Consider the following 13,031-nt stretch of genomic DNA (forward strand, 5'->3'; position numbering starts at 1 on the left):
TGGAACAGAGCTTTTCCTTAAAACAGGCCTTTACTCCAATCCCATGCATTATTTTTATTTTATTTTGAGGAGTTCTCACAGTGCAGTTAGCCACGCACAACGCAGCCTGTTCTTTGCCCAGCTATTGCTGAAGAAACAACTATTATCCTGCACATACACCAAATGAAATTTTCAGTGGGTCAAAACGGATCTAAAATGCAAACTCGTTTTCACAAGAATGTGGGAAGGCACTTTTTCACTGGGGTGTCAAACCGTGCCTGTTCCCTGCTTCCTGCTGCACGTCCACACTAGAGAGCACATGAATTCTGACTTGCCACAGTGGAAGGACAGGAGCTTCTTTCCTTTCACACATGCTAAGCAAACACAGTTTGGACGCTTTGTAACCCCATCCCAATCCCTCAAAATCAAATAAAAGTAAGTCTAGTTCTGGGCAGACACCAAGCCAAAGAAACTGCAACCCAAAACGCAAAAGCTTTGGAAAATTTGAGAAACAGGATTAAAATGGAAGTGCAGAGGCAATCATTAACACAGCGGACAGACACTGTCGCTACCGCTACATTACAGCTGTGTCTTCCTGCAGAAGTGCAAGACATCAAGCTGCTCTAAGCTAGGAAGCGTTGACGTGCTAGCCATCCTACTGCTTAAGAACTAGGCTGTAAGGAGGGGTCTGTCAATAAAAAGATACCATGTTCACCTAGAAGGGTGTTAAAGGGAACTACAACAGGAAAAAAGTAAGGCCATAGTAATTTCACAAAGAAAGAACATTACCATTCCTCTTCACAGCACTTGCAAAGGAAACTTGCACATAGCCAAGTGGTGCTATATTACCCTCCAGAACTGCAAAGAGGTACTACTGCAAATTCAGAAAGGATTGAGGCGGCTGAGAGTGGAAAGTGACAGCATGCAATTCTCTAGTTTGAAGATCAAAGCAGCCTTTAAGTTATGAGTATGCAGAAAACCTATCGAATCTCATTTTTAGAAAAAGCAAAGGTATAACTTAATTGGGCAATAACTTTCCAGGGTGTTGAAATTCTCCTATCCAAAGTAGCACTGTCTTCCAATAAAATTGCAACAATTGCTTAAAAAAAATGGGTTTAATATGGGAAGCATTGATACATTATTAACTACTACTAACTATGGATGTTAAGCCAGTGTATTTGGGTTGGGTAAGCGCCTGCTGTTAAGGATCAATTGTGTTTTAATTTAATCAAATCAAGTTGAAACACAATGACCAACATCAGGGGGGAAGGGGGGAAGGGGGAAGGGGGAAGGGGGGAAGGGGGGAAGGGGGAAGGGGGAAGGGGGAAGGGGGGAAGGGGGAAGGGGGAAGGGGGAAGGGGGAAGGGGGAAGGGGGAAGGGGGAAGGGGGAAGGGGGAAGGGGGAAGGGGGAAGGGGGAAGGGGGAAGGGGGAAGGGGGAAGGGGGAAGGGGGAAGGGGGAAGGGGGAAGGGGGAGGAAGGGGGAGGAAGGGGGAGGAAGGGGGAAGGGGGAGGAAGGGGGAAGGGGGAAGGGGGAAGGGGGAAGGGGGAAGGGGGAAGGGGGAAGGGGGAAGGGGGAAGGGGGAAGGGGGAAGGGGGAAGGGGGAAGGGGGAAGGGGGAAGGGGGAAGGGGGAAGGGGGAAGGGGGAAGGGGGAAGGGGGAAGGGGGAAGGGGGAAGGGGGAAGGGGGAAGGGGGTCTCATGACTGTGAAATATTCCTAGGCTTACTTCAGGATATGAAATGTCTCAACAAAATCAGTTACAACAGCTAATTAATATTGACACTGAAGAACAGGTCATATTTACAGTATCGTAACAGATTCTGTATCCTTGATTTCATTCTATCAAAGCTTTTTAGGACTCTATGTACTGCTAATCAAAAGAACTTTTTCCCGCTGCGCTGTAAGCCTTCTTACCTGCTGCTACAGCTCTGAAGAGCTTCTTGTCCAAAATTCCCCCCAGTCCTCGTTTAAGGAAACTTTCATAAACCAATTTTTCCAACTGACTTCCAGCCCAGGGGCTTCATGGCCCTTTACTTCTAATTTGTCCCCATTTTTCTTGATCTTTGTTAATTTGGTTATTCGCGGCAAAGACATTTAAATTATCAGTTGTGTACTACATAACTTAAACATGCTCTTTGCTCCTCTTCAGTCATCTCTCAATATGAACTTCTCTTTAAGGTACGTCCAGAATACAAACATAAATATCTTCTTTTATTAAACCTGTCATCTGAGTAACAGTAATGAATGTGTTGAGAAAGAAAAAAAAGCAAAAATGTTTAGCATCTTAGTTTTTATTTACCTTCATATTCTGCTTTCTTTGTTGCTTCCAAGTTTCTCCATTCAGTTCCTACAAGCCTGCTGAGCTCTCCAAAGGAGTAGTCTGGGTGCTGAGCTTTAATCACAGCTCTCATCTCGCTGCTAAATAAGATGTACCCACTCATGTTGATCTTCCTTTTTGATCCCTCCTTCTTGGTGCTGCCCTTAACAGACTTGGGAGTGGACTGTGAGAAAAAGCAGTTATGACCACAAGTGTACAAAAGAGAAGCTTCTTGACATACAAAATTCAAAGCTGTAAGAAACAGTATTTTACAACATTCCTGTATTTTTCTTGAACCTAGTCCCACAAGGACCATCCAACCTTACAGCTCCTAAAGGCAGACTGCATCTACTGATGCATGACAAGAGCACACGCAAACACTTATGAGAAGTACACGGGGCGGGGGGAAAATCACAATGTTTTGATGCTTTTCAACCCACCCACATGTAATGCCACCTTTATAACTGAGGCTTCAAAAAATTCTCAGTAAGACAACATAGAATGCCCACTATCAACTAAAACCATTCCAAGCGGAACAAGAGGATTAAGAAAGGCTGAGTAGCAAATAAGTGACTACTTGGAAGGCCAAAACAGAAAAAAAATAATTGTGTTATGTTACAGATTTCATCCATTGTGCTATTCAGAAATATTGTCAACACAAGTTGAGTAAAACATTTTTTTCACTATTGCACATTTCAGGGAAACGCTTCCCTATTTCCTCCTCGGCCTTTGCAACCCCCACCCTCCCTGGCTCCATCTTCCTCTTCACATCCCTAAACACTCTCGGTTTTGCCTGCCAGACCTTCCCTTCTCTCTAGTGTTCACCTTGATTACACAAGCTGCCATTTCTCCATGAAAAACCCAAAGCTCTGTTTTGCTAATCACCATTTACCTACACAGCGGGTTCACATCACAATTCTTATGTTGATAGGTAACAAAAATTCTGTTCCTTTGCTTTTCCCACTGTGGACGCTCCTGTTGAGAGCTCCTTGATGTCTTAAGTCATCAAAAACTTCAACCTATTAGATACCACTGCATTTGTCTTTTTATTTATTTATTTATCTAACCTATTAGATACCACAATTACAATCACTTAGATCCTACAGCTGGAACTCCCTTTTTGAAGGCTCCTTCCACCTGTATTTGAAGGCACCTTCCACCTATATACCAAACCCCTCAAAATGCCCTTCTCATATGCCAAACACAAATTTATAACATCTTGAAAACTGTAATTGATTCCAAATACCTGTTGAGGAAAAAAAGGAAAGAAAAATACATGCAACTGTTTTCTTGCTATCTTGACATTCTGGTCACGTTACTAACTTCTTCTAATTATCACTTTGACCCTGAAGTTCAGCGCTCTTCTCTCAGCTAAAAACAAAGCTCCAGTGGTAGTAAGATGCTTACAAAAAAAAAAAAATATATCTTTCTCGTCAATTTAAGCCAGGCACTGGATAAACTGAGGTATACTTGTATGTTACTCCAAACTTCACTGGATTAATTTCCAAATGGCAACCCACCCTTAATGTTTTCAATATGAACCCAAAGACAATACTTGTCTTTTGGGGAGAAAGTCTTCTAGGTTTGTCTCTAAGATGGAGGAAGTGAAGAGAACTCCATGCAGGTTCTGGGATGACACACAGGGCACGTACAACTCATCCTGGCTTCTCAGGCAAGCCCACATTGGCAGATGGAGATTTCTCAAGTCAGAAACAGGAAAAGTAATTATGTATTCGGCCTCTTACACATCTGCACTTAGCTACAAGTTTATCAGCTGGTTTTGCCTTTATAGTGCTTGCAACATTTTCAGTAACAGTAATCTAATGTAAAAGCCTACCCATCAGTTTGGAAGGGCAAATAGGACTTTGAGAAACTGTAAGAATTCTGAATTCCGTTCTTGTATTCTCTGGTCTTTTATATATATAACCACTTCTAAATGAACAGAATCTTTTCCATTTGAGTTAGATACTGCATATTCCGTTTTAGATGTGTTTAGAGAAGAAATAAACCAGGACCCCCCTTTATGCCTTTTCTCAGCCATATTGCTTAATCAAAAAAAGGAAGTTGCACATCTTTTTCTTTTGTAGGTTCGACTCAATTCACAGCAAAGTGCAGCAGGAGAGCATCATCCATGTATTTGTCAGGCCCCACAATATCACATATTAATTTGTCTTGAGTCCTTTTATCCTTAGATGTAGTAAGAGTTTCTTTATCAGGAGAAAAAAAAAGTTTAAAAGTTCTGGGGTTTAACAGTTCTTAAATAAAATTCTATACGTTTAAGAGAAGATGAAGCAAACACATGCCTTTTATCTAGGAGCTCTGTTTAAAAAGACACTTTTCACTTGGGATATAAATAGAACAGATTATCCGAAGACGAATATTTATGTCTGTGCTGTATGTTATCTCTCCACTAGAGTTAAATTGTGCTCTGAATGCCAGCTCTCAGACACAATTTGCCTCTTCTTTCCAAATCACCTGTGTGAGGAATCTGCCAGGGCAGCTATCAACCTGGCTTCAAAGAGATATTATATATCAGTATTTAAATAAAACTTCTTAAGGGAACCTGAGCAAAACACAGCTATGTAGAAAGGCGGAAAGCAAAGGAGATCAAAAGACAGTGAATGCTGCAGCAGGCAGTTTGTGAACATCTTTAACATCTAATAATCCCTATTTAAACTGCTTTCAGCAGCTGCCATGCTTAACAATGATGATCTTTTGATTTATAAAAAGTTACCCTCCCCTTCCTAAATGGTTATATTAGTTGGCTAATACATGTAACATGCTTTCTATTTGTAATACTCTGCAAGAGTTTTCACAATACTTACAAAAATTCAGCATGTTAAAACGAGAGCAGCAATGCAACCTTGCACAGGAAAATGCATTTCATGGTCTGCCCACATGACAAAAAGTCGGAATCAAACCAAGCTTTCAATTTCATCTCTCTTTCGTGACATCCAAAGACAGTTATTTCTATCCAGGGGTCACATTCTTTCTTCCAACTACCAATGAGGTTGAATGTAATGCAGCAGAAATCCATACAGCTGGTTACAAAAGTGTCTGAAACTCCCTCCTGGTCCCAGCAGGTCATTCCCACTGCCTCTTTAATGCCGGCATTACCTTGGATGTGGTAATGAGATAGACTGATAAAGGGTTCAAAAATTAGTGGCAAACAAACTTTTTTTATTTGGTCAATTTCCAGATGAAGCAGTTCCTCACCCTGCTTCAATACTCAGTTACATAAATACCAGAGCTTGTGTAAGTAACACAGCATGAGAGGGAAGGGGATCTAAAGTCCCCCCATTTGAACAGCAGCAATAATTCATGCTGCATTGAAGCAGCATATAACCACACAATTCTTCTTTCACTTCATATTTATTTATCAGAAAATTAATACTAAAGCTTCTAGGACATCCAGTTCTTTTTTAACAAGTTCTTATTTCCAAGTAAGAATGGTAACTCAATACTAAAAAAGTGGTATTTTTTTCTCCTTTGAGGATGATGCACAGCATTTTCTAAAAATGTAGCAAACCTGTAACCCCCAAATGCTAGATTTTTTTCAAAATTTAAGGAAGATCTTACAAATGGGCATTAGTTAAATTGAAAATTACAACTAAACCCTTACATTCCAACATTATATTTAACGTACAGAACTGGTATTTCTGAACAAGTGTCATAGAAAACCTACTAATCTGAAATAACACTAACATACGACACAAAAACGTACCCTAGATTTTCCTCAACTGAATGATTTGTTTTAAAAATATTTTAATGAACTTTAATATTATCACCTTGATATCATATTGGATATGCCAAAACTGCTCTGTGTAATTCCATGAACTCAAACTGAAGTATAAATCTATTCTGTGTATATGATAAAATGTTACTGTTTGTTTATTTGGGTTGGGGAAAGAATGCGGAATATAAAGGTTTAAAGGTTTCTCAAGGAAGGTCCTTACCTGTGGTGGAGTATAAGGCATTATATCCAATTCACTAGCTAACGGAGTCTGAAGCTGAGGCATAGAAGGTGTTTCCGTCATATCACCTTCCTCTTCTCCCATCTCTTCCATGTCCTCATCTCCTCCTTCCAACTCAGCAAATTTTGCTTCTAGCTGCTGAATCTTCTTTTCCAGTAGTGGAGATGGTTCCTTCTGAGGAACTATGGGTTTTCTGAAAGGTGGAGGAAGACAAAAAGCAGATGAGAATACACTCACACTTTACAGGAGACAGCATAGGTTTTTGAAGATAAACCCAGTTTTTTTCCTTTATTATTGATCAATATGGAAACAATGGTGACTCAGGATGTGCCTGTGCTTCCTTCCAGAACAAGGAGCAGAAATCACTCAGTGTCTATGGCCAGTATTTCATTTCAGTCACTTGCTAGAAAGAATTTTTTAAAAAAATTCGTATTTTTCATCAGTTAGAAGGGGATTTCAATGCAACGAATACTTTCATTTCTGCAACAGAAGGCAGTTAACACCACATCTTCCTTAGATTTTATTAAGTTAGAACTTAGTTCTTTTATTAATATCAGTGTTCAACAACTGGAAAGCTATTTGTAACCCATAATGGGGACTTAAGTTATTTTAATGATATCCAAGAGAATTTACCAGTCTGATAACATAACAACTTTTCCTAAAGTCAGAAGAAAACGAAAATATCCACTGGTATTAAGACCATGAAAAGACTGATGTTACCTGGTCTCCTTCCCAGAAGTGTGATTAGTCAAAATTGATCTTCTCCTACAACTATGACTTTTATATATGCACAGGGTCTGGCTGGGATGGAGTTAATTTTCTGCACAGCAGCCCGTACGGTGCTGTGTTTTGGATCTGTGACCACAACAGTGTTAGTAACACATCAATGTTGAACTGTGTTAGCACATTGTCAGGGCCTTTTCTTTTTGCCACTCTGCCCCTGCAGCAAGCAGGCTGGGCATGGGCAATAAACTGGGAGAGGAGACAACCAGGACAGTTCAGCCAAACTGACCAGGGATATTCCATACCGTATGACGTCATGCTCAGCAATAAAAGCTGGGGGAAAGGAGGAGGAAGGGGGGGACATTCAGGGTTACGGTGTTTGTCTTTCCAAGTAAGCATTCCACATGTCAAGGTCCTGCTTCCCCGGAAATGGCTAAACATCTGCCTGCTGATGGAAAGTGGTGAACTAATTCCTTATGTTGCTTTTTTTGCATGTGCAGCTTTGCTTCACTTATTAAAACATCTTTCTCTTGACCCAGGATTTTCTCCTCCTTTTGCCCTTCTCTCCCCCATCCCACTGAGGGGAGTAAGCAAATGGCTGGGTGGGGGCTCAGCAGCCAGTCGGTCAGTCCACCACAATACAGACAGTGTGCTCAGGTGACACCCTCATTCCCGTGACATTTTTACCTAAAATAGTATATTTCGTCATCTACAACTTTTGCAGAGAGTGAAAACCTCTTCAGCCCTTTAAATTTCTTCATTTGTTTGTCGCTTTCATTGTAGCGGCTCTCACAAAGAAAAACATCGTTTTCAGAGATTTCTGTTGGTCTGCAGGAGAGGAAGTCTTTGAACGACAGAACTACACACTTTCCTGCAGAAATGAAAGAGCTGGGTAAGAAGGCAGCCACGCTTCCAGACATTTCACAAAAAGTGTGGAAACTCAAGTTTTTGCCTCACGTAAGTCAGAAGTTTCCCAGTATTTGGTGCAACTATGGAAAATACAGCAATCAATATCCCTATTCAATAACATCACTCAGGCGAAACCTACACAAACTTAACGTAGCTTTTGGATTTTTGTAAAGAACACGAAAACCTGCAAGATAACAAAACCCCGTGATCACTAGTCAGCTATATTCCGTACAGTACCATAACTACAAAATTAAGTACATAGTCATCATCTTAAGCAACAAACCAAATTTCAACCTCCTTCTGGAATAACTTCCAGGTAACACATACTGGAATAATTACATTAATAACTGAGAACAACAGAGTTTTCTGTTCTCTGGCTGTAGACAACGTTCACTTTGATATCACACATGTAATCCTCTTACTATAAGAAAGCTTTCTTACAGTGAAAATTCTCACTACAGGTCCCAAAGACAGGAATGCATATTAGAAATGGACTGATTAACCTCTCCTCCCCCACTCAATATGAAAAAAAATAAAACTTGGAATCAAGCCTACACATAGCTATAAATCACTTCAGAATGTGTAGGAAAAGAGTGTCCATTGGATTTAAAGTTGTTAATAACTACCCAAAATGCAAGTCATCGGACAGGTCTCCTCCAAGTTACTCAAAAATACTTCCTTCTTGTAGAACATTTTAGTTGGTTCATGTTCAGTTTCTTCAGGATGTATAAAGATTGGACCAAAGAAATACGCAGCTCCATCTCGCACCCACATCTTTTCAATTCTGGAAAGAAAACCAAACGACTGACATAAATGAAAGGCCATCCCTTGCAAATCAGACAGCTGAACACACTAGGTTGTTCAGGAAGACTGTCAGCACAAAATGAGTACAAAGAACAGCCTATTCCAATTGTACCACTGTATCACCTTTTTATTAGTGGCTAAACTTCGACCTCAATCTGTTAAGATTTGTAACGTTTAACTTCATTCAGAAGGTATTTTTTTCCCATCCTCTTTTATACTTTTTGCAACAAACCCATCTTTTGTCCAATTTCTTTTTATAGACACAAACTGCAAATAAAGAAGTTGCACCTACCGTCCTACTCGAGGTCGCACTAACCCATGTGATTTTATGAAGACACAGTCCCCAACCTTAAGCCACATATCATTGTAGCAGAGCTGTTCAAAGTAATGGCAACCAGGTTCTCCATTGGACATTTCTACTGGAACATCTTCTTTGTCCTGCAGAAGAATATGCATTTAGAAACTTGTGGAAGAAGGAAAATCAAACACACAAATAAAAAGATGCCAGGTGCAAGTAAAAAAAAAACCTTTGCTCTATCTTCACATTACCAGTAATAGGTAAACACTAGACAGTTCTGTACGTGCAAAAGTGAGAAGCCTTGAAATTTAAAGATGAAATAGCAAACCCAAAGATACCTTCCTTGTATGTCACAAGCATTCCTATTTCATAAAGCTGCAATTTTGCCAGAACAGTAATTTACAGGTCCTTTGTTCTGCTGCTTCGAAGTTAACTGGCCATGCCAAACCTTGTCAGCTTATTTTGATGGTTTGTTTTAAAGCACCATAACATGCTTAAGAGACAAGAATTGAGTATATGGCCAAGTTAACATATATGGAACTATAATGACTTAACTCTCATATACAATAATATGAATGCTCCATGTATTGCTTGCAAAATCATACCATTAGCCCCACTTAATTTCTTACTTTTTAGTCAAAAGTCACATTGTGCCTCAATTTAGCCTTTTAGCCTAGGATTTCAGAAAGCCAGTGAGAACACAGGCTATTTCCCCATGGTGTGGAAGGAAAAGACCCTACAACTTTTCATTCTCTTGGTAGAAAGAATTCCTTCTTTTGCCATGATGTGACTAAATACAATAATATATACTAAGCGTCTGGTTAAAGCTGACAATGAGTGTGCTGGGTATTCTGTTCTGAGGTTCTGTTTGAAAAATAGATATAAAGTGGATTTATTTTATGACTTAAGTTTATTTGTTTATGGCTCGATTTTAGATTAATTTAATTGAATAAATTAATTTATTTCTTTTATGACTATACACAACAATATAAGCCATTTTTACTCAGCACGTCGGACAGAAATATTCTTAAGCATTTTGACAATAAACCAGTTATAAACCATAAACAGGTCACAAGCAACAGAAATTATGTATTGCTTACTGCTGCCTAGCTACTGACTATTTTACTGAAATACTAACTAACAAAGCACTTCAGCATTGCCATGGACTAAAATTAGGCTTTTAGTTCTACTGATTCTTTAGGCTTCAGACAGGCTTTACATTAAAAGTGTAATTTTCTTTTCTGAAGTGTTAAAAAACCCCAAACAACCCCTTCACATGATCACAAGAAAACATTTCTAGAACCTAGCAAGTATGTACACAGTTTATTTTCTGTTTAGTCTATTTATATTGTTTGCATTTATTTACAAATGTGTGTAACATAATATGTAACAGAAACATATTTTTATGTATTTTATTGTGTCTGTATGCAGTGAAACTGAGGTCATGAGGACTCATGTTTTGCCACTCTTTATCTGTCAAACATAACTGATGTTCCACTTGTTATCTTACATACCTTTTCAAGATGAAGGATACTTTCTCCCACCTTACTGTCTTCCAATGTTTCAGCATGTTTCTCCTCATCTACTTTGTCTGTATTAGCAAACACAGAAGCAACACGGACCACAGGCAGGGGGACATCTCGTGGGACAAATCTTACAGAGCTTACAGGCATAGTCCACAGTTTAATCTTTTTAAAAGATTTTGTCTTTGCAGAGTAACGTGACTCACAGACATAGACATCCTCATCTCTGAAGTTTTCAGGACACAATTTAAAATATTCCTGAAGATTGAAGAAAAAAATATTTAATATTCCAGCAATACACACACACAACCCCCACAGACACACTGCACTCCCTCTCATGCTTTCTGGTTTTCTTTTTGTTTCCGTGTCAGTAACACTTTTAGACAAATATAGCCCTTCTGATGAGTTCTTTTCTTCCAGTTTGGCATCAAAGTTACATTAAAAATAAAAAGCAAACAACAAGAAATTCCACCCTTAGAGAAGCAGCTAAATTCAGTACAGGTTGTCATGTGAGAAAAGGTAGGTTTTCTTCATTTACCCAAACAGTACATTAACAAGTACAAGATCTGCAGCCTAAAACCACCTTTACAAGATTTCTGAGCTTTTACTTAGAAAGAGGACACAATCACAAAGTTGTTTTTGTTTTGTTTTGGGGGAGTGGAGTAGGCTCCATGCTCATTGATATGAGACCATGATATCCACTCATGTACTCAGCAGCTGTAGCGCTTTGTTCCATACACACTACCTCCCAAAACCACTGGTTGAGATAGGTCTGTTGCAAACAACCCAAAAATCCTCAGCACAAGGATGGTGTAGACTCAAATTTGAGAAAGAGATAAAAGACTTCATCATCTTACCAAGCCATTCAAGTCTCCCTCTCTGCCAAACCTAAATCTACAATGCTTTTATGGAAACTTTAAGAAGTTACCTGCAATTTCTCTCTACGTGCTCTGAAAAATCAATTAGCTTATTATCTAATAAGCACATGATTCTACAAACCTATCAGCATCGGCATACGCCATCACTTGGATGAACTACATACCTCATGAACCAAATGAAGAATAAAACCAGTACACAGGTACAAGTAAGTCCTACTTTATTTAAGTTATTAGCAGATTGTCTCTGTTAGAATGCCTACAGCTTTTCAAGAAAATAGCAGAGAACATATTATTTGCTTAACAAAATAGTCTGAATAGTCTCTCACCTTGACAAACATGACCACACATTTGCCTAAAATTTTGCTAACAGGAACTTTATTGTAATAGTCACTTTTAAAAACTTCTTTCTCCAAGAATTTTCGTGTTGCAAGATGAAACGTTTCATTTGGTCGATAAAACCAACATCCGTATAGCCATTTCTCTCCTTTGGGGCAGGGGGGGTGGGGGTGGGGAGGAGGAGAAAAAGAGAAAAACCTCCACGTTAAATAGCATATTCTCCAGTGCATGAGCCAGAAAAAAATACTAGAGATTGATTTATTATCAAATAGCAATGTAGTAAGCTATACTGACAGTAAGTTGTTTTTTAAAACAGGACAAGATTCCTTAACTGTTTCAGGTAAGGAAAACTAGGTTGCTTAAAAAGCCTGCCAGTTGTTTTTTCCCCAGTAAAACCTGACTCAGCAAAATAAAGGAAGAATCATTTCTTATTTATAAATCTTGACTTTCAGGCCTTCAAATGGCTTCAGCATCTACACAACAATCACCTGATTATTTGAAGAACCTTGGATAACTCGTTTCAAGTTCTTTAAAGAAACATTTCTTCCATGTTATGCTGTGACAATTGTTACAATTGTTAACAATGATTTATAAAGTAGTTACAAATATGTACTATTTCTCCAAGTCAAAGAAAATCTGTACCTGTACACTAAACCAGAATAAAAAAAAAATGTTATTCACTTTCCCCATCACAGACAAACAAACATAAACATCCAACTGGCCAATGTTCCATCTACCCAAATACACTGCATCCAACTGAGTGAGCAGGACAGGCTATTAGGAGAACACATTTGATCTTGGCCACTCTCCCTAAAGTTGTTCCACTCCTACAATCATTGTATTGGGGTGTTAGAGAGCTATTTTCTTCATCTGTGTATTATTTACTGGTTATTCCCCTTACTATTTGGTTTAGACCTGTTGTACATGGACTTGTCTCACCCATTTTTTAACCTGCAGATATAATCTGCCTCCGCAAGCTCCTGGGGAAGCCAGGAGGTTCACTACCCACTGTATTAAAAAGCCAAAGACTTTCACATGTTTTAGCAACAAGTGATTTAACCTGATTTATTGGTACCAATGAGTGCCCTCTAACTCTAGTACTGCTGGATTTCTTGAACAGCATTTCCGCATTCACCTTATCTACCCACTTAAGGATTTTGCAAACCTTGATTATATCCTGCCTTACATTTCTCCTCTCCAAATCTAAGTCACGGTCTTCTTAAACTGACCTTGTAACGCATCCATTCCATCCCTTTTAATAAAAAGTGCAATCAAAATTGTTAATTCCA

At 39.1% G+C, this 13,031-nt stretch overlaps 1 protein-coding gene across 8 annotated transcripts in view; it reads right to left on the minus strand.

Moving 5' to 3' along the window:
• Positions 1–13,031, minus strand: part of PBRM1 (polybromo 1) — a 69,218-nt gene that overhangs the window by 13,705 nt on the left and 42,482 nt on the right. For all 8 annotated transcript variants that reach the window (XM_056336172.1, XM_056336171.1, XM_056336178.1 and 5 more), the window contains 7 exons: positions 11,733–11,890; positions 10,520–10,786; positions 9,000–9,145; positions 8,530–8,687; positions 7,682–7,865; positions 6,254–6,464; positions 2,280–2,481 (listed from right to left, as the gene is read on the minus strand). In XM_056336172.1, coding sequence (XP_056192147.1) covers positions 2,280–2,481; positions 6,254–6,464; positions 7,682–7,865; positions 8,530–8,687; positions 9,000–9,145; positions 10,520–10,786; positions 11,733–11,890 — 1,326 coding nt within the window. The remainder of the gene's footprint in view (positions 1–2,279; positions 2,482–6,253; positions 6,465–7,681; positions 7,866–8,529; positions 8,688–8,999; positions 9,146–10,519; positions 10,787–11,732; positions 11,891–13,031) is intronic.

The sequence above is a fragment of the Falco biarmicus genome, chromosome 4 (assembly GCF_023638135.1).
Source record: "Falco biarmicus isolate bFalBia1 chromosome 4, bFalBia1.pri, whole genome shotgun sequence".
NCBI lineage: Eukaryota > Metazoa > Chordata > Aves > Falconiformes > Falconidae > Falco > Falco biarmicus.